General features: G+C 30.6%; 2 protein-coding genes and 1 long non-coding RNA gene across 7 annotated transcripts; 2 read left to right on the plus strand and 1 right to left on the minus strand.

Moving 5' to 3' along the window:
• Nucleotides 1-626: 626 nt before the first annotated feature.
• On the minus strand, nucleotides 627-3,388 carry LOC112126719. 2 transcript variants are annotated; one of them, XR_002910171.1, is made up of 3 exons: nucleotides 3,299-3,388; nucleotides 1,695-1,818; nucleotides 627-654 (listed from the first exon to the last, which is right to left on the minus strand). It is a non-coding gene; the product is annotated as an uncharacterized LOC112126719 (long non-coding RNA). The 2 variants fall into 2 exon arrangements; XR_002910170.1 differs by lacking the exon at nucleotides 627-654 and adding an exon at nucleotides 889-993.
• A 144-nt stretch (nucleotides 3,389-3,532) lies between these two features.
• LOC106667610 (palmitoyltransferase ZDHHC15-like) lies at nucleotides 3,533-13,876 on the plus strand. Of its 4 annotated transcripts, none has more exons than XM_014395663.1 (7): nucleotides 3,533-3,905; nucleotides 3,982-4,103; nucleotides 7,878-7,998; nucleotides 8,054-8,277; nucleotides 9,289-9,427; nucleotides 9,485-9,611; nucleotides 13,746-13,876. In XM_014395663.1, exons 1-7 carry the CDS (start codon nucleotides 3,554-3,556, stop codon nucleotides 13,858-13,860), a joined length of 1,200 nt encoding a protein of 399 aa, XP_014251149.1. In that variant the 5' UTR covers nucleotides 3,533-3,553; the 3' UTR covers nucleotides 13,861-13,876. The 4 variants fall into 4 exon arrangements, with proteins under 4 accessions (XP_014251149.1, XP_014251150.1, XP_014251151.1 ...); XM_014395664.1 differs by having other exon boundaries at nucleotides 9,298-9,427; XM_014395665.2 differs by lacking the exon at nucleotides 13,746-13,876 and adding an exon at nucleotides 11,206-11,628.
• Nucleotides 13,877-17,063: 3,187 nt separating this feature from the next.
• Nucleotides 17,064-21,560, plus strand: LOC106667618 (annexin B9). The gene is made up of 7 exons (XM_014395679.1): nucleotides 17,064-17,315; nucleotides 17,374-17,550; nucleotides 20,033-20,237; nucleotides 20,297-20,376; nucleotides 20,436-20,685; nucleotides 21,005-21,186; nucleotides 21,254-21,560. The coding sequence occupies exons 1-7, from the start codon at nucleotides 17,286-17,288 to the stop codon at nucleotides 21,302-21,304; spliced, it is 975 nt and encodes a 324-aa protein (XP_014251165.1). The 5' UTR covers nucleotides 17,064-17,285; the 3' UTR covers nucleotides 21,305-21,560.
• Nucleotides 21,561-21,914: the final 354 nt, after the last annotated feature.

A 21,914-nucleotide genomic window follows, 5' to 3' on the forward strand; every position in this document is an offset into this window, starting at 1 on the left:
ATTAGAAGAAAGTTTTATAGAAAAGCCAACAAAGAAGAGATTGACTATTCAAAGATTTTACAAAATCCATTTTGTAAACACAAGTGAGAAATTTTATCTGTGTTTTATTTACCTCTAATCCTTTCAAATGGACCAAATATTGTAAGATAATCAATGGAGCATTGTCTAAGAGATAAATAAAATATTAAGGGTGGTGTCTTTTTCTACCAGTAAAGTAAAAAGAACGTCAAAAATGATGGTTTAACAGTTAAAAGTAAATTGACGAAAAATCGACAGTGTTGCGTCTAATGGAATGGAGTAATGTTACTATTCTCTGGAGTCCAGACCCACTTTACCAGATCAGTTTTTCAATAGAGCGATTTTAAACGTTTTATTACAATTTTTTATTTATTTATTTTATAGGTACAGTAAATAAATTGTAACTTTTTGTTTTATAGTAATTTTTTATTTTAAAAGTACAAATAGGACTTTATGCCCCCTTACATGTATTTATATTAAAATAGATTAAGTTTTATAAACGTAAAATCATTATATTATAAATAAATAATGATTATTTGGAAATTGTGAGATGCGGTCTTGGTGTGATGTAGGTTTAGAAAAACATGTTCTTTTTCATGCCAACGTTTCAATCTTTATTTCGATCATCTTCAGGGCCTGGGATTTATAAACATTGTTTAAATTATGCAAATACATGTAAAATGTGAAAAAATGAGTTTATACAATGATAGAAATTTTGGATGCACTCATTGTATAAAATCATTTTCTCCAAATAACCATTAATTAACAGTCACTAAATACTATACATAATGAAATGATAATAATGAAATATACATGACAATAATATATTTTTTAAATATTAATTATTTATAATGAAATGATGAAACCACATTACAAAAGAAAAGCAGAAAAAGAAAAATAGATGATTCATGTCGTTTTTAAAAACTCAAATGCCATGGACATGAAACAAGTCAGCGAAGAAGCAGAACGTACATCCTGAGGAAACAAAATCCATAGTCTAGACCCTGCAATTCTGACGGATAAGATTAAAAGTTTAGAATAGTGTTGAAGGCTTGGGATGCGATTGGTGCGTTTGGATAAGGCATGAGGGAAAATAGTTGATATTTATTGAGGACATTTGATTTAATTTTAAATGCATAAATTAAAACTAAAGTTTATAAGTGCTTAGAATGTTAAGGTTGCTAAAGACATTCTAAGAAAGAAAGAAATATGTTCTCTCGATTTAAGATCACAACAGTGGATGCTGGAATGATGAACAATTTGAATGTGATGAGCAGATTGTGATACTTAGGAAAATGAAAAAATAGCACTACAGTAAGAGAATAAAGGAATTATTAGGGATTTAATAAGAACTCTAATTTTCCGTGAAGTGAAAAAGCTAAGGCGTCAAAGAGAATGGGTGCTTGAGTAGATCTTTTTAATAATAAAGTTCACATATGCCGTGTAAGCTTGGAGTTAAAAATATTTTTAATTTAATATATTTTTGACCTTAGGACAAAACTTAATAGGAGAACGGTTGATATCAATAGGGGATAGGCAATCGGTAATAATGGGTTTATTGAAAATTCTTAAGGACTGGAATTATTTAGGGTTTAAAAGAATAGTTTAAAATTTATATTTACATTTTTACTTTATTTAATATATTTATATATAAATTATAAAATGTATAATATTACATAATTCCCAAGGATCCAAGTTGGTATTGCTTCTCGTGAAGACAAAACACTGTTGTTCAGAAGTGGAAATAAGAAAATTGTATTTTGATATATGGAGTGCTGACATGAATAGGGGAGAAGCAATCTGTAATAATGAAAATTAATATTGATTGTAATAATTGGAAATAATAAGGATGGGAATTTTTTAGAGTTTAAAAGAATAATTTAAAATATATATCTATTATATTTATATTATTGTTTTATTACAATATACACTGACGCAAAAAATTCCACCCAAATGATTTTTTTTTTTTTTTTTCATTTTCTATATAAAAGAAAATTCTGCCCTTAATTTTGCCTCATTGTTTTTACTAATAAATATTTGTTATATATCAATTGGAAGTAAATACCTTAATCCTTAATCCAAAACAATGATCAAGGACTTTTTACGAAATTTGAAATGTTTATTCAGTCTCATTTGAATTCTGAAGCAATAAAGTTCATTTTCATCTTTGTTTTTTTTTAAATTTCAAATTTTAAACTTAAAAATGCCACTTAATGCAGTTATACGCGGTGTGGCACTTATTGATGAATGACATTCCATCAGGTATTGCCATCGTTGTTCTACATGAAACTCTGTTGACGTTTTTGAGAAACTGGGCCCTACCATAGAAAGGCCAGTTCTGGACGCCCTAGGGTAACTGAACCACAGGATAACCATTTTTTAACACTGAGAATTTTGTGAAACCGGCACCTTACTGGTGTTCAAGCAATTCATCACCTCCAAGTTCGAGGTGTCCAAATTTCTGAACACACTGCTCGAAGAAGATTACATCAGTATGGACTGATGGCTTTTTCCCCGTAAGAGCTCCAGAACACAGCCTGGCTCACATTTGCTCGAGAACACAGCCATCGGTCTTGTCTTTGGATAATTGATTGGTCTGCTGTACGTTTTAATGATGAATGTAGATTTGCTCTACGATCTCCAGATGGGCGTGAAAGAGTGTGGAGAAGGTGTAATGAATGGTAAGAAGCTTGTAATTTTTCCCAGATCCCTTTTCAACTCAGTGATATATATTTTTTTTTCATCGAATTTCAATGGAGTCGCACAGTCAATGGTTGTGTTCGTGAAGGGTCTTTGATGGCCACTCGCTATTGTGGATGAAATTTTGGAACATCATGCGTTGCCTATCCTCGATGAAATCAGCGACAATCCTATTCTATTGCGCAATAACGCCCGTCTGCATGTCACTCACATAGAAAAAACATACCTTCAACGGCATGTAATTGAAAATGTAATAAACAAATTTTATGTTTTTTGTCCCCCTTAACTATTTAAATTGTTTTTTACTTTTTTAGGCAAAGACTAAATTATTAAACGTTTACAAACGTGAAACTTTGACTAATACATAGAAATATAAACAAATCAAGCTTTACAAGTGGGTGGAATTTTATGCGTCAGTGTATTTATAAATAAATTATAACATTTATAATATTAATGACGAAGTTTCTTAGGTTCCTAATCGGTATTGCCATTCGTGAAGACAAAACACTGTTGTTCAGAAGTGGAAATGTGACAATTGTATGTTTTTGATATACAGATTCATAGATACTCGGACACTCACGGCTCACCACTCGCCAGCTGGTCATAAGGACGCGGCAGCAGCGTTGCCACCCAACCGGCGAATTATTTCTGATTTTGTCGTCGAAATTGTCTCATTTTGAGGATCGCGATCCGCATTCGACATCGTTCCTGGAACAGCTCCCAACGTCTGTCAAGTGGACTGTTATGGGTTCTTGGGAATATGAATGTGGATAACTTTATACTAAGACTCGACTTATCAAGGCAAATGTATCGATACCTATAACAAAGCTTTGAAATGAGTGAAAATATCGAACGTAAATTATCGTTGACTGGGGGGCCCCATGGGTCGTTCGCTTTCCCAAACAGAATACCGTCCCTTGGCGTGAAAAGAACGGTAAGGGAAACTGGAGGAGGCGACTGGAAGTACCGGCGCGCTGCCATTGTATTTGCCCTTCACGATATAGACACGGCCCGGGCCGGCAGAAATGCACAAGATAAGGAAAAAGTAGGATTGACCGACTGTCTTTCGAAAATGGGATCAGAGTTCTGTGGAGTATGGGTAAATTCTGTCAAATGGGTGCCGGTTCTTTTCCTCGTTTGCATGATTTGCTGGTCCTACTACGTCTACGTTATACAACTTTGCATCGGTGAGTGCCCTCCTTTATTCGACACAATTTTTTTTTCTTTTCAACCCGTCCCTATTAAACGAAATCTTTGTTTTAGTTACAATCGTGTCATACGTGGAAAAAGCCATATATCTGTGTGTGTACCATGTTTTATTTGCTATTTTTCTATGGTCGTACTGGCAAACGATTTTCACCCCTATCGCCACAGTTCCGAAAAAGGTATTTTAAATAAGTAAACAATGAACAAACAGTCGTCGATTTCTAACATTTACAAAAAAATAAAACAAATCTAATACAATTCGACACATTCGCCGATTGACCGACGATTATTACACCCTACAATGCAGACAGCACATAATTTTTGTTTTTTAACTAGTGCTGAAATCACGTGCCCCAAGGGCATTTATTAACTCAAATCTATTGTCATAAAAAACGGCATTAAGAAACCGTTTTACATTTTCCATTTATACTGATAACATTCATTTCTGTTTAATTTAATTTAAATTTGGTTGCAATTCAAGCAAGTGCTTCAGTCAGTGATAAAATGTTTTTATACGTATGTCACTGACAGAGTGCTTATTTTGCCAATTTGCTTATCACAATGATACTAAACTCCGAGGTATTTTGTAACAGGTGGAGACAACGCAAGAAGCTTAAGAACAGTGTTTTGTAGACCGTTGGCTCATGTTTAGTACATAATTTTTAGTTTACTTAGCTAGCATATATAGCATCGGTTTATTATAATTCTGCTGCCCGATATTTTAAAGATAAAGATACACATCAAATGCCAACTCCTGTTTTTCTTTTTAAAATAATTAAAGGTAGATAAGTTTTACGCAGTTCTTCTAATATTTTATTTTGTAATTGTGTGTTTTAATAAGTCCTTAATGCCTGGCAATGCTGTTATAAAATAGATAGGATTATGAAACTTGGATTTACAGAGGGTTAGAATAAGCTCTTGGTAAACTTACACTTTTCAAATGGAAAACCTTATCAATTAATGTTTTTTTTAAATCCAGGGTCTTGGTTGAGATGAAAAAATTAGTGTCACGAGCGGAATTCGAACCCACAACCTTCGGCTCTAACCACTTGCACCAACTGTTGCAAGTTTGTCTATAAACAATTTTTGCATTTTCCAGTATTAGCAGTCAATTTATCTTCTAAATCTTCAAAGAGAAGAGAGTAAATATCTTATCTGAATTGCAAAAGTTTAACTTTCTGTTATTAATTTCAATAAGCCATGTATTTAATAGTCATAATTGACCGCGATAATTATTTTAATTAATTATACATTTATCTAAGGTGGCTGAGATGAAAAAGATCGAACCTCTCTAGCCGAAGGTCGTGGGTTCGAATTCTGCTCATGACAGTAGCTTTTTCCACCCAACCAAGACCTTAGATAAAAAGTATAATCAATAAAAACTTTCAATAAGCTTGAAACGCATCCATTTTAATTCAATGTTGTCGGAAATTAGATTATAAAGCATATATTTTGTATTATCATTTAAAATTAATTAATTGATTCAATTCTATGTGATATTATACAATAATATAAAAACAACAACAACAAATCATCATAAAAAAAATTTCACGGTCAATGGACCATCTGAGAAGGGTAGCGTTCTCAACTACATATCATCTTATACATATAATCAGATATTTACAGCACCATGTGAAAATAGAAATACAATTGAGCATATAATATAACAGTAAATGTAAATAAATCGAGATAAGATTACAAATTATAGAGAAAAGAAAAGAAAAGGCACTGCTGACAATATATATCTAATCTATGATTCAAAATTAATAATAATATATACTTTAATTAAGAATAATATGCACTTTTATACTTTTTATATGGTTTGGTGATGTTCTCCTCCCCTTATTTGATATTTTGATGAATTGAATTCAAGAAAATTCATTTTGAAATGAAATGTACAGTCGAATCAATATTTAATTTTTAAAAATATATAAACATCGAGGACCATTACTCAGTTTTTGTTTAAATTCTATTATTAACACAATTAATATAATTTACAGTAAATTATTTAGTAAATAATGTAGAAATAATATAAACAATAAATATATTTTCATAATCTACATCAATGAATTACATTTCTGGAAAAATGTTTCGCTATACTGGTGACACATGCATTATTTTGTCTGGCAAAAACCTAGAAACATTAAATCATTCCATTAATTCTTACCTGAAAATGATCGAACGTTGATTAGATAAGCATTGTTTATTATTAAACATCAACAAAACTGGTCTAATGAGTTTTTCGTTTAGAAAGAATGATTAAAATGCATAAAAATTTGTATTCACTCTCGTTCTAATTTGCAACCCATGTAATTTTAAACCTATACCTTTTTGTAATAGTTTAAAACATTTAGGTATTTTTTATTATGAAAAAATTAAATTTTTACGTCCTCATACTGAAAAACTAGCAATCCGACTGAGAAAAATGATGTCCAAATTTAGATTACTTAATAATATTTTGTATGTTCATTTATTATGCTCTTGCTCAATCTATTATTTCTTTTGGTATTGTTTGCAGTGCAACAGGTGAATGTCATAAAATACAAGAAAAAATGTACTAAATTCTTTAACAAAAATCATATTACAAAAATCTCATCTGTACAGTACAGGATTAATTTATAATTAGCTAAAGCTGTGCGTTTAGACCAGTTACTTATTAAAAATGTTTGTATTTTTGTATACATAAAAAAAAAAAATTATTTCTTATTCACCAAGTTGGTCGTATTTAACTAGATTTAGTTTTAATTGTTTAATTCCTAAAGTTAAGTCTCCTTAATACTTCAATTTTTCTTTAAATTGTACAGATTTTTGTTGTTAATAATGTGTATTATTTAGTGACCGTTAATTAATGATTATTTAGAGATTGTGAGATGCGGTCTGGTGTGATGTAGGTTTAGAAAAACTTTTTTTTTTATAAATATATATCGTGCCAATGTTTTGATTTTTATTGAGATCATTTTCAGGGCTTGGGATTTATAAACATTGTTTAAATTATACAAATACATATAGAAATTTTAGGTTTAATCACGACACACAACAGTGACACATCTACACAGAAATACACAAATAACTGAGTACAAATATTTTGATTAAACCTAAAATTTCTATATTGTGAAATCACAGTATAAATTCATTTTTTCACATCTTACATGTATATGTATAATTTAAACAATGTTTATATACCCCAGGCTCTCAAATTCTCAATAAAGATCAATTGGCACAGTAAAGAAAATGTTTTTCTAAACCTACATCGCACCAGACCACCTCTCACGATGTCTAAATAATCGTTGTGTAATAAGTTAAATTATAAAAGCGAAGGCAACTAGCCTTAAAGAATTTTAGAAATTGATTGCCTATAAAATTCTGAAAATCAGAGTTTGATTGTTTTCTTAAAAGGTTTTAAACTTTTGTGTTTGGAGGTAGTGTTGTCGGCCACAACAGGTAAGTTGTTGACACAGCACTCATCACTGTAAACTTTCCTTGTTGTTTTCCGTTATGATGTTTCCCTTTTAATCAACTGCAAATAAAATATTTTCTGTTCTATTCTAAAGCATGCTATGTATCGATGAGGTATTGGCAAAGTTTATTCAGCTTGTTTTAAAATTAGGCATTATTGAACATTAGGTTTTAGTAATTACTGTTCAGCACAGTATTATTTGCTTATAAAGCAAGAAAAATCTTAAGTTCTAAATTAAACAAAAAATGCCAACACAATTTCTAAATATGTGAATGGTTGAAATATGAGAAAATTAATAAAAACATCTTTGCATTACAGTTAGGGCACAAAAGGTATTTTTATAATGTTTATTTTTTTAAATTATTTTATTTTGTTATGGTCTTCAACCTATTATTTATGGTGTGCAGAATAAAATTTTGGTTTCCCTTGTAGTGAATTGAATGTGCTAATGCTTATCGCCATTTAGTAATTCTTAAATAAAAAAGATATTTTTCAGTTCATGTTGTCAAAAGAGGATTTGGACAGATTAAACAATACTTCAAATGAGTTAGAATACCGACAAATAATCGACACATTTGCCCAACATCTTCCTGTGGCAAACCGTACAATAAATGGAGGTAATTTCACATCTGACGCAGAGTTAGTATTATTATTTAAGTGTACAATTTTCAGCTGTCCGCTACTGTGAAAAGTGCTTGCATGTGAAACCTGATAGGGCCCACCACTGCAGTGTCTGTCGCGTTTGTGTTCTTAAGATGGATCACCACTGCCCTTGGGTTAACAACTGTGTCTCATTTACAAATTACAAGTTTTTCATATTATTCTTGGGATATGCCTTTTTATATTGCATATTCATAGTTTTAACATCTCTTCAGTACTTCATTATGTTTTGGAATGTAGGTGTTTTTTATTTATTTTTAAATTTTTATTTATTTATCTTGAGCGATAGTATTTGTTTTATTTTGTTGTTGGATGCAATGATGAAAGTCATGGGAGAATTATTTACTCTACAATTTAAGTAAAGTAAAATAGTTTCATCCCATTACAGTAAAAATCGTTTTTGAATCATACAACAAAATCAATTATGTAACACCATACCACTGTCATAATCACTACATGTGACTACTCATGATTCTAAATAGATTTATAAAATGGTTCTGTGGCAGACAATGATCATTAAATTATTTTATGTAGGAAACTTACCTAGAATTAAATTGATTTTAAAAGTCATTAATCTTCAATTCACTTTTCACTGTTGGTTTTACAATGTTTTATGATACTCTCATACTGCCTCTATGACGTGTTGTAGCCACTACAAAAGTGAGTAGTACATGGTTTGATTATGACGGCTGATCGTTGTTACATACATATAAAGTTAAAAGAAAATAACTACGGTATGGCTTGATTACATTTTATTTATCAAGTAGCCTACGATTTAAGTCTATTGAACTAATGAATTCCATACTACTGTAGTTTATTTATCTTTTAAAGGTTGCTTCTCAAGATTAGATTTTTAGTACTTTGAAAATAACAAGAGGTTTACAACCATTATATAATGGTTATAACAATGTAAACGTCTTCTTGATGAATATAAAAATTACAACAAATAAAACAATCAATTAATTGCACTCAGTGTGCTTAAAAAAAAATGTATGTTCATTAATAATCTCAATTATGGCTTAAACACTACAGTCACAATAAATTAAGTGGCATAAATTAAAGTATAAGATTATTGAATTTTATAAATCAACATTTGGAGTTTATAGAAATATTGTTTGAAAGACAAAATTATTTTCTGTTTTCCATCGTTTTGTATTATTGTTCAACTAATATTTCTTAAGTAAAACTCCGAATGCAATTGCCTCATAAATAATTTAAACTAACACTACCCTTAAATAATATTTCAGAATTTGCAGGGGAATTTTGAGGGAACTAGGAAGTTCCATATACTTATACTGTTTTTTGTAGCTGGAATGTTTGCTATGAGTTTAGTCTCTTTGTTCATATACCATTGTTACCTTGTATCACGCAACAGGACAACCCTTGGTAGGTTTAGTTTTACTTTGTTTTTTTGTCTTATTATGTTACTTTTTAAAATTATAGAAGCTTTTCGAGCGCCCATATTTCTTAGTGGTGCAGATAAAAATGGATTCAGCTTAGGAAGATACAACAATTTTCAAGAAGTCTTTGGTGACAGGAAAGCATTGTGGTTTCTCCCCGTTTTTACTAGGTACGTTCTACTATTATTATTAGAATTTTTTAATTCAAATGTATATATTTTGTTCGCAGCTGTAGCGTAATTTGTTTTCAGAAAATGTATAATGTTATTTTATAAAATTAGTAATGCTTTGCTTTTTTTAAAATTATTTGACTCAATTTTTATTGGTGTTGTAATAATTAAATAATAGTTTGCAACAAACATCTTTGAAAACAACTTTTCTTTTATTATAAAATAATTTGCCAATATCGATAAAACAGAAAGCTTAAAGATCTGGTAATTAAGGACATGAGGCTTTCATTGTTTTATAACAAATAAAAGAATTGAACTGTTTATATTATCTTCTAATGATATAAAACCATATTATATTCTTCATTTTGCTAATTAATTTTATATATTAAACAATCTATTAAAAAAGAATAAATGTTCTAAGAATTTTTAAAACGTTATTGTTTAAAATTATTAGAACAAGAAATAAAAATGGATACCAGCGGCTGTAATGGTTAGAGCATTGACACAGCGACTCATCATTGTAAGAGTACACCAACAAATGAGTTATTGATATGAGATTAATTAATTATTAAGATTAATATAAGATTGTTCTAACTTTATGGTTTATATCTATTTAAAAAATAATTTAAAAATTTACTTATTTAAAAAATGGAGAGTGAATTTTTTTAATCTTAATGCGCCGTTTGGTTTTGCTTACCATGTTAACTTTTCAATCAAATTGTATTTTTCTCAAAAGCTTTGATAAAAATTTCCAAGTCCACTATTTCTAGTTTAGGCCTTTAAACTATTCATCAATTAATGAGATAAAATCACATTTTTACACACTCAAATCAGTGAAATATATGTATTTTTTTCCACTTATCAGATCAAAAAGACTGAAACAACCAATTTGTATAGTATTATCACAAAAACTAAAATTTGACTGAAATTAAATGGCTGATTAGAGATGATCAGTATGCATCAAATGGCTGAAAACAATCCACTCTGACCATAAGGACTAATTTCTGCTATGATAAAAGATATATGAGTCAAAAATGGACTAAAGTGATATAACTTTTTTATAGTAAAAATGCTATTATGAAAAAATCTCAAACTAGTTGTCTTTTTGTTTATAGATAATAGGTAATTACAGTATAACTTTGTGTAGTTTTCATATTTTTATAGTCAATATAAATTCACATAAAACTTTATTAGAGATTTTTGAAACAATATCTTCAAAATATCAGAATATATTTCATATTTTTTTACTGAAAAAGAAAATTTTATGAACTATTTTTTGTACTGAATTCACCCATCATACTGCATAATTTGTGGAATTGCAAAGAATTATTATATACATTTATCTATTAATTAAGTGAATATTAAATAGAATGTACATTTTTTATTTGCCCAAATGTCAAAAATAAAAAGATGTACCCGCTATTTTAGTATAACTTAAAAAATTAAATACACCGTGAAAATAAGAAGAAGAAAAAGAATATTTCTTTCTTTTATTTTATTTATTTATTTTATTTTTAATTTTATTTTTACCTTTAATTTTTGTTTGCCATTTATGCTAGCCTAATTTTCTAAAAGATTTTGGGAAATGTTTTAGTTTGGGTGATGGCGTCAGTTTCCCTGTCAGAATGGACATTGAAGTTGGGCGAGACTCGCTCATAAGAGAGCAGTTACCAGTCACTTGTGTTGTGCCTTAACTGCAATGAAACGAAAAGACTTTTCATTTGGGACCAAATGCCACATGCAAGACTCTTTTTTTTCAGACGAACATTTTGAACGACATGTTTTTTCTACCCATACATCTTTTATTTTATTTTTATTTTTTTACTTTTTTTTATTTGAATTTTTAAGTCTTATTTTTACTTTGTACTTTACTAGAGGAAGTAATATTGTAAAATGTCTAAATTAGTAAAATTAAGTGCAATAAAAAAATTAATTATGGAAGACTGACTATAAACGTATAATTTTATACACATTGAGTTTGCAATATTTTTTTTTTTTAATACCCAGGTAGAGAAAACCCAAGTTATTAAATAATTAGACACAAAACATTTGTTTAATGTTGCAGTTTTGATTTTTCCCCTTTTGATGTTGCATTTCAAGCTAATCTTCTTTTACTTAGTTTGTAATTAGAATTTAGTAAACAATTTATATTTTTATTTGTTGGTAATATTTTTCAAAAAGCATTGTTAATTTTATTTTGTAAATTGTCATTCATATGGATTTGTATTTTAATTTTTTCAATAAAATTGCTTTTGATTGTTGGTTACAAATTTCAGTCTTGTTATTTTAATTATATAACAAAGAGCTATAATTTGTTGGTGGAGTCAATACTTATACAAACTTAAAAAAAAGAATAACAAACAAATTTGGTCCATTAAATTAATTGCTATGGTATGAATTGGTATGAATGCATATGATGGTGGGTGCATAGCATTTGTTATTTGTTATTGATTCATGGATTTATTTTGTAATTAAGACTTGTTTCACAAAGTAAAGGTCTTTCCTAATTTGAACTAGATGGGAGAGAAAGAATGAGTGCTAACCATTTAATTTTTTTTAATCTTACTGCAATTCAATAAATCTATAAAATTGTGCATAATAATTGTTATTATTCAGTGACATAATAAAACATTTAATTTGATGTACTCCTATAATAATAAACTTTAAAGAATGACATTTTAATTAGAAAAAACTTTTTTATGTATACTCATTTTTTTCTATTCCAAATTAAAAACAAAATATATTTTAAAAAACCAAAACTGTAACAACAGTCCTGTATAAACTCTTGAACCACAGGTTGGTTTAAACATATATTTATAATATTTAATGTAAAATATGCTACATTTCTGACAATTAGTCCATATTGTCTGCAGTTTGATTGTCACAGATCATTTTAGTATGCTTTTCCCTAGACAAGTGTCTATTTTGACATTTTATTATGAAGAAGATTTTCTTTTAGAAGACAAGTAAATCAGATCAAATGTTTGAGAAATATTCTACTTTTAGATAGTTAAAATTGCTCCACACTTTATTTGCATATAAATTGAATATGATATCATTCAATAAACATATAATTTAATTGGAAATCACTAGGACCAAAATTATTCTTTGATGTATTTCATTCTGGCATCATTAGTAGTGAGAATGAAAAATATAACGTTTTATTTCATAATCATATTTTAATTTGAAACAGCTATTTTTTAAAATATAAGAAATAAAGCTGATGTCTCCAATCTGAAAAATAAAGAAAATAGAATCTTTCTATCTATCTCTCACTCACTCTCACTGTCGTTAACAACTAAATTAATATGAAAAATAGTTAAATAACAATTTATACGATAAATACTTATATAATAAATTTTTACTAAATTTTAACTTTTTCCAATGAGACCGAGACAAAATTTATATTTTATTTAGGTGTTTTGGTAAAGAAGGAACGTTTTTAAAATTTACAACATGCTCACTTTCAATCTTATACTAATTCCATATTAATTTAGATTATTTTAAAAAAACTAACTTAATAAATAATTAAATCCATCAGTGATATTTTTAGAATACAGGAAATCTTGAGAAAAAAAAAAATTCAACAGATGGAATGAGAAAGAACCGAATGTTATTGGCAGGTTGATGGGTACTGTTCATCTATCAGTCCATTTATTCTATATTTCATGTTCGTTTTCATTTACGACTTGCGATTTTATCATTGTCATACTATTTGAACATCATGCCTTTCCTTTATACATAAAAGTTCTTATTTTAAATTCAGAATGCAACATTAATAATTAAAGATTACTGTTCACATTGAATGGTAGTATAAAATATATTTTTTTATATTTAGGATGAGTGGAAATTCTTTTAATATTATTGCTTACTTTCGTTAATAACAGAAACATTACAATAATGTTAGTTTAAAAATTTTATTTCATAGCAAAATACAATAAATAGGCTTCATTACATAAATAACACTTTGTTTCTACACAAGTTTAGAATAAATTCATTTTAACTTTTAAGCACTTATATTTTTAAAAAGCAAATAATTTGACGTTATTAGGATTGAATCAAATTGACTATGCACGAGAAGAGATAAATAGAATATATTTTTGGGTGTATATTAAACTTTTAATTTCTTTCCAGTCTAGGGGATGGAATTCATTTTCCTCAAAGAACTTACAGCGAAGACACTGATCATTTGCTAAGCCATAACCAATGGGATGATGAATTTTATGCTGGGATCAATCAAATGAATTAAGGAATCGAGCATAATGGTACATTTGTAAATGACACATCCTTACATAATTTATTTCTAACTTTTAATATTGTTTTTTTTTTTTTTTTAGAAAAAGTCAACAAAGGATTCATCTTGCATAATGCAAAAATGTACAAATATATAACAGAATAGCTGTAAATAAATAATTATTCATTTATTATTTTACATTTTAAACATACAATTAATTTGTTTGATTGATTTTTGTATGCTGTGCTCTTTCCTTACATGTACCCACTTTGGTGATTTGGTTTAACGCATCGGAGAAGTTAGGTGCTATGGGGTGTCGACTGGTTGGTCGTTTCAACCCCTAAGATATGCTGTTTTGAAACCTAGACACACTCTCTCTTTTATTCATTCTCAAATGTATTCTTTCATATTCACCCAGGTTGGTGGAGAAGTTGATATTCATTAGCCTTTACACATAACTATTACAATTGAGGGTTGATGGAGTACTCAGTACTCCCCTCAAACTACTCATTTGTGCTAATAAATACATTCACTGCCAATAATACAAATATAATATTAATCTTTATTGCCAGAAGAATTGAAGATTTACAATTTAAACATTAGTTCCAGGGAGTTTCATTTTTCACCTTTATCATCTAACATATAATTAATGCTTTTTGAAAAAGAAGAAAATTAAATAGGGGAAAAAATTTAAAAAACCCATGACAACTTGTAATGTCTTCATAAAATAATTTTTAATAACAGTCAAAGCACAACAAATTATAAATACATTTACAAATAAATAATTATTAACAGAGAAATAATTGTGAGACAAGAGTAATTTGTACATATCACAGTTCTATAGAAATAGTAAGTGGGGTGAGTTGGATTCACTTTTTGTAAATGACGGTTCTGCTCACAGAAATTCTGTGGGTAGAGCCATCATTTACAAAATGTATCACAGTTCATTGTCAAAAAATTCGATCCAGTCTTTATGCTTATAATTGGAGTAATTTAAATACTCCTTGTGATAACAAAATATATTAGAGATATATACAGAATATTATGGGCTAGCTGAACATGTGTCATAAAACTTGTCTATATAATATACATATAACCACCAATAATTAAGAATTACTGAGGGTAATGTGCACATTCGCCGTTGCTCAAGTTGGTCCCAAATGTGTTCAAATCTGAACTTCAAGTGGGCCAAACCAAGCACACAATTCCAACTTCACTTAGGTAGTCATTCACAATACGTGCTCTACGGGGGCAAATAGCACTACATGTTCTTCGATTATGTCTTGTAAGTACTTCTGTGAAGTTAGAGATATTTCCTTGCACAATAACCAATTCGGTGTGGGTATCCAAGGAAATACCACCCCAGAACCGCCACCTGAGGAGCCATACGGCATTGGGCGCACCTTTCAACTGAGCATCTACATATGAAATTATGCCCATCTGACGCAAACTTTCATCTCGTCTACAAAGAGAACACTTCCCCAATCTTCCTGCTCTATTCATATGTTCCCATGTGAAGTAAAGCCTGCCCATTTTCTGAGCTGTAGTTAGGAGAAGTCCATAAGCCGTGTGCCAGGCCCTGAGGTTATTTTTATGGAGTCTTCTTCTTACAGTTTGGGAGGAAATTGAAAATTTTATGTCTTATCTCATTCCTGTAATGCGGTTTTGTAGAGCCGGATGACAGATGAATCTATTGTCTCTCTCTCATCTGGAGACCCTAGGCCGACCCTATCCTTGTTTTCTACTTCACACTCGCTCTATCCTTCCTCTAGTAATATTATGACCCTGACACCATCGTACTCAAATGCTTGACTGGACCTTTTGAAAAGGGTTTAAGAATATCAAATGAAATCAACAATGGGAAATGATGGATGAAAGTGATCTTTAGTCGTAGCAGAAAAGAAAGGTATAATGCTTGTTTTTTGTACAAATGGGATTAATCAGTACAAAAGTAAATGAAGGAAGTAAACATTATTTGCTGTTTATTTTGACTGTGATAGCACCTAATTACCTGTATTTAATATTGAAACTGATTTAATTTTAAACTAAATAAATTGAGTGGTAAGTTAAATTTGTCCAACAGTGTATATTATTTTTCTCTGCAAGTCGAAAATATTATTAATATTTTAATTGTAAGATACACTCAGAAAATCTGAGCAGGAGACGAGGCATCATCCTCACCCGATTGAGGATTGGCTATGGCAGTTGACACACGGGCACCTGCTTTTGAGTCAAAGCCCGCGCAGGTGTCCCTTATGCAGAGAAAGGCTGCTCGGTGTGTCCTGCATAATAGAGGTGTGTCATGCCTCCATACAGAGAGCGTGTAGGCATGCTGCCAGATTTAAGAATGGTTCTCGAACATGGTAACTAGTTTCAGGGTCCTCTGTTCCGTTTTTTAGAGGAATTTGGAATTTTTTATTGTATATAGCCGTCAAGATGTGTTTTGTATGAGTAAGCGTATTTAATAGAGTGAATGGGGTGGGGCTGATGGTGGAATAGCATCCCCCCTCGAGCTGTGTAAGTGACTTGGGTTGATGGCATTATATTTATAATAGTATCCCATAAACCCCAATTGAATTGGTTTGTTATTGTGTGCAGGTTGATGGGGGCTGAAATGTCCAAGCTGTCGGATGCCCCTTTTGTTTGTAGTATACAATTTTGATTTTTGACCTCGAACTGTATATCTATTGAGAACTTATTTTTCACAACAATGTTCAGTGTACATAAATTAATTCTACTTTTTATGGAGGTTCTTGGTTGTGATGAAAAAATTAGCAGTCAAGCAAGTTACTTCAAACGAGCCGAACGTCGCGGGTTCAAATCCCGCTTGTGCGTTAACTTTTTCAACTCCACCAAGACCTTAGATAAAAAGTATAATTAATAGGATCAATTATGACTGCTATACTAAAAAATTTTCTTTTTGTTAGTTGTTATTTACATGTTTTTATTACCCAATCTTCTCAATTACGGTTGTTTAAATGCGGTTGAAAAAATGCTATGGAGATTCGCCTTTTACATTTGTATCACTGCACACAAAATTATAAAATTAAAAATTTCGGATAAAACGGGCGGGTATTTTTTGTAGGAAGCTGCATGTATAGTACATTAGTGTTGGGATTACCAACGATGGCATAGCAATTAAAGTATTAAATTATTATTATTATTTTATTTCTCGATACTACTCTTAATCGATTTATATATGAGATATTTATGATTAGAAAAACATGTCAAGTATCCGTGGAGGGGAATGGTTTCGACAAGAATAGAGATTGTGTCAGACTGCAGACAATAAGATAAACAAAACTGGTTTGTAATACATATTGAGTCATAGCGCTTGCTGTGCAATCGACCGAGGTCGCATAACATCAGTATTACTAAACCACCGAACCAAACGGCAAACGCCCTTTTGACTCGAATAGATCGTGTCGTCCTCAATAAAGATGTCCCAGCCAAAACACACCCCTTTTCAAGTTGGTTTCATTTTAAATAAAAGCCCGATCCGATTGTACAATCTATTTTTATGTTCAGTGCACGCCTACGGTTTTCCCGGCGAAAAATTTCGACGCTCAGAAAGATGCAGCTACCCTGGTCAATGTTGTAAAAGGCAACGGCACCGAACAGGACATCATCGATGTCATCACGAAAAGAACCAGCGTTCAACGGCTTGAAATCATCGAAGCTTACAAGACGACCCTTCATGGAGGCGTGAGTTGTTACTATTCTATAAAATAAATAATAATATAATATAATAGAATATTTTATTGAATTTAAGCAGTACATATGTCAATATGCAAGATGTGCACATTTTTTTCTCTCTTATTTTTACAAAAGTATATTGCAGAAATTTATCAATGCAAAACCATCTACAAAAAATATGTATACAGTACAATAATTAACATCTCAGTGACATGGCTCCATTTGCTCTGCTGGCCTCACCCCACGATGTGAAAAAAAAAAATAAGTATGTGCATAAGTAAAAATAATAATGATATAATAATGAATAAATAAAGAACGGAATAAAGGTCAAATAGGCCAAAGCTGGCTCATGACCTTCCAATTTTTTTAAAAATTGTATTTATTATTATTTATTTTATTATCTTAATTTTTATGTAAAACCAATGCATATCATATTGTGGATAAATAGAACATCTGGCAGAACACAAAAGCTCTCAACTTCAATGCACCTAAACTACTAATATTATGAGAGGAAGTTGGTTTGTATGCAACAGGTAATCTCAAAATCTACCAATTTCCACCACGAGGAATATCGAGTACTCTGGTGTGTTGTTTGGAGAGTGAAAGTAACTTATTATCCTGAATTGAGGGTGTAAACCCACCTGGAGGAATATTGACTACTATTCTACTATTGGAATATTGACTTCTATTGGGGAGTAAATGTGACCAGACTTGGTGTGGGAGGTTATCGTGTAATTGCGGAACCTCGGGCATCATCAGATGAAACCCCTTCCTGACAGTGGAAGTACTAGGTAGCTCTCTTCTGCTTGAGACATTGAAAGAAGCAAACCTTTGTGGCACATCCAGATCAAACAGATTTTTTTGTTTGTTGTACCATTAGAACATTGAGGTTTTTTTTATTATGACATTATTTTTCAAGTATATATTGTGTTTTTTTTTGTACTGAAGCATGTGAAAAGACCAATTTTTTTGGGTGTACCCTTCATTTACTTGTACTATTGAATGGGCCACATAATAAAGTGACAGGATATCGGGGTCGTAGGAATATCCATTATCACAACACCTGTCGTGGCTTTCTCCTTTCTCTCTGGGGAGGGGCACAGCATATTTTTCAGGTGAGTTGACTGCCGGCTCTTCGCCTTGGCATTACGGGGGTTCCTCTAGGCACTGTCTAGCTCTTAGCGGTGGTTCTGGAGGAAGCTTGAAGTGTTATGCGTTTATGGTTTTCCTTGTTCTTTTAATAGTCTTTTGACAGCCTGAGATACCTTCAAGAAGCAGCAAACTAAGAAAACAGGAAACAAAATATGAGAGAGTCAGTGACAAAGATAGCGAGAAAAAAAATGTTTAAAGCATATAGGGTCATAGATAGCATACCAGACTTACCTCCTCTTCATTATGTGCACATGAAAAAATAAACTCCTTCCTTTTGCTCCTCTATAAAAACTGGAAATTCTGAAGAGGGAATACATTATTAGCAGTAATCGGAATGGTTGCTAATTCTATTTTTAATTTAAGAGAGTCATCTGGATTGTGTAAAAGAAAAGGTTTCTCTTGAAACCTTGAACAAACTATTTTATTATTGTAACAAACAAATAGTTTATTTTTAAAAAGTAAACTCCACACGATCATGACATAATTTACGTACATACTGGTCTGAAGTTGATGAATTTTTTTAGACATGTTTCTTATGTTCATAAGACAGACACAGTTTTTGTCATGTTATATTTTCATAACAGATCGAACCGACCAGGGTATTTGACCAAACATCTGTTTATGACACCATGAAGAAATCTCACCGAGTTAATTATGTCAATAAAATCGGGTGATCGAAGAGACCTGATCCTTTGATTTAGTATGTGTTTCTATTCTCTTTCTAATTTATTTTGTATGAAAAACAATTTACTTTTTACTTTTTGTGCCTCTCGAGCAATACTACGGACACCCTTATTGTTTGTGAATATTTAATATAAATTATTATTTTTTAATTTATTGTAAGTTTGGACTTAATTAAATTGAATAATGTGTATAATAATTTACCATAAGGTCCCTGGTGGTTAGGGGGTGTCTGACTTATTTCCCACACCAGAGGTTCTGGGTTCGAATGGCAGTATAGTGCTTGGAATTTTATTTGAAAATAAATATTCTAAAGTGATTATGACCCCTTTTCCATGAACTCAACATTTGGGGGATGTTTTATGGCGAGAATTACTTTTCTTTCAATTTTCCATTCCAAATTCCCAACTTTTTATATCGTATTGACCATATGCATCAATTTAAGTGAAAATATGGATCTTTATACTAGCAGAGGGTAATATAAATTTGTGTATCTGGTTTGAAAGAATGAATGAGCTTATTCTTCTCCCTTATCAGCTGGCAAACAGCCAGGGTCATGAGCAGAGTGTTTTTCTTTCAAAGACGTGACTAGATAAGAGACAAATTTAGATAATGAAGTTTAAATGTTAATAATAATCACAAATTGTCATAATTTCAGGATCTTGTTTCTCATCTCAAAAAAAAGCTTGGAGGTAAATTTGAAGATGTGATCATTGCCTTGTTGACACCTTTGCCCGAATTCTATGCTGATGAAATGCATAAAGCCATCTCTGGCTTGGGAACTGATGAGGATGCCATCATCGAGATCTTATGTACACTTAGCAACTTTGGCATCAAAACAATTGCTGGATATTATGAACAGAGTAAGAAACTTTATTCATTTCTATATTACGAAATAGTTATTGTTGTCATGTTTTATCAGAATATGGAAAGTCGATGGAAAGTGCCCTGAAAGGAGACACATCTGGACATTTCAAGCACCTCTGTGTCTCTATGTCCTTGGTAAGAAATAGACATTTTTCAAAATAAGTTGTTTTCTATTTTTTTTCTTCTTCTGATAGGGAAATCGTGATGAAAATGATAATGTGGATGACGCCCTTGTAAATACTGATGCTGAGGCTCTTCATGCAGCCGGAGAAGCAAAAAAATGGGGAACCGATGAGTCAGTTTTTAATAAAATCCTTGTTACTAGGAGTTACCAACATTTAAGAAAAGTATTCCAAAGATATGAGGTAATATCAGGAAATGATATTGAAGTGGCAGTTGAAAAAGAATTCTCTGGGAATGTTAAGGATGGCCTTCTTGGAATTAGTAAGTAATTATTATTATATGATTTTTGAAATGATAAGTTCATTAAAGGTTTATTGTCAAGAGAAACTGGTAAGGTGGAATGGAAACACTAAAATCTTTTTCCTTTATTATGTGCCAAATTTATTGTGGCCCCCTGCCAAAAAAAGTTTCTATTAATCGTAAAAAGCCAATTTTTGTTACTGTTTCATCGAGTCACTCACAAAAAAAATTAAGTTCTCCTTTTCAAATTTCATACTAATTTTTATGATTAAAATGTAATGAATGTATCATTGACATTAAACATACATAAACTGTGTTATGTGTATTAATAATTTTTTAGTCAAATGTGTCAAAAGTAAAGTTGGTTTTCTTGCCGAAAGACTGTACAAAAGTATGAAAGGCTTAGGTACCAATGACAAAACGCTTATAAGAATCATTGTAACAAGATCGGAAATTGATTTAGGAGATATTAAAAAAGTGTTTGAGGAAAAGTATGGCAAGTCCCTTGAAAGCTGGATCATTGTAAGTCTAAATTTATATAGTTGATTAACATAAATATGTACTGTTATACAATCATATCAATTTTTAGGATGATACTTCTGGCAATTACAAGAAAGCGTTGGTTTCAATTGTGAGCTGAAAGCATTAAAAAAAAAGCCAGTGGATTTGAACGCATAATCAAAATTTGCTTTATATTGCTATTAAAAGTATATTATTATTTTTTAAATTTTATACAAAAGCTGCCGAATATTAAATATTCAAAACTGCTGCAATTTGAAGGATAATTATTTTTTAAATGAGCTGTTATTCAATTTTGCAATCTGTTGCCTTGAAAAATTAATTATGTTATTAATTGTAAACATTTTAAATCAATAAATCTCACGAATTATGAAATATTCAGTTTCAATATTTTTGCTTGCCCTCAATTGTATGTTCATAACACCCACTAATTAACGGGAATATGCAGTTATTGGGTTGGCAAGAAAATAAGTACTTTTTTGTAGTATATATTTTTTTTATGCATGGGATGTTTTTAACTATTCGGAGATGTATTATCCATTGTTTAAATTACTTTTTGCCATCTTTCAGGTAGCATGTCTATTCCATTCACATAAAAATTCCCATAGTTTGAGGCCAGGAATATTTGAACATTTTTAAAGTTTCTAGATGTACCATTATTGTTATTTCTGTATTTAATTATTATAATTAATTTTTTTTTATTACTCCCTGTACAAAATATATACATTGTG

This window comes from Cimex lectularius, unplaced genomic scaffold (genome assembly GCF_000648675.2).
Source record: "Cimex lectularius strain Harlan isolate CLEC.00 unplaced genomic scaffold, Clec_2.1 scaffold171, whole genome shotgun sequence".
In the NCBI taxonomy this organism is placed as follows: Eukaryota; Metazoa; Arthropoda; class Insecta; order Hemiptera; family Cimicidae; genus Cimex; species Cimex lectularius.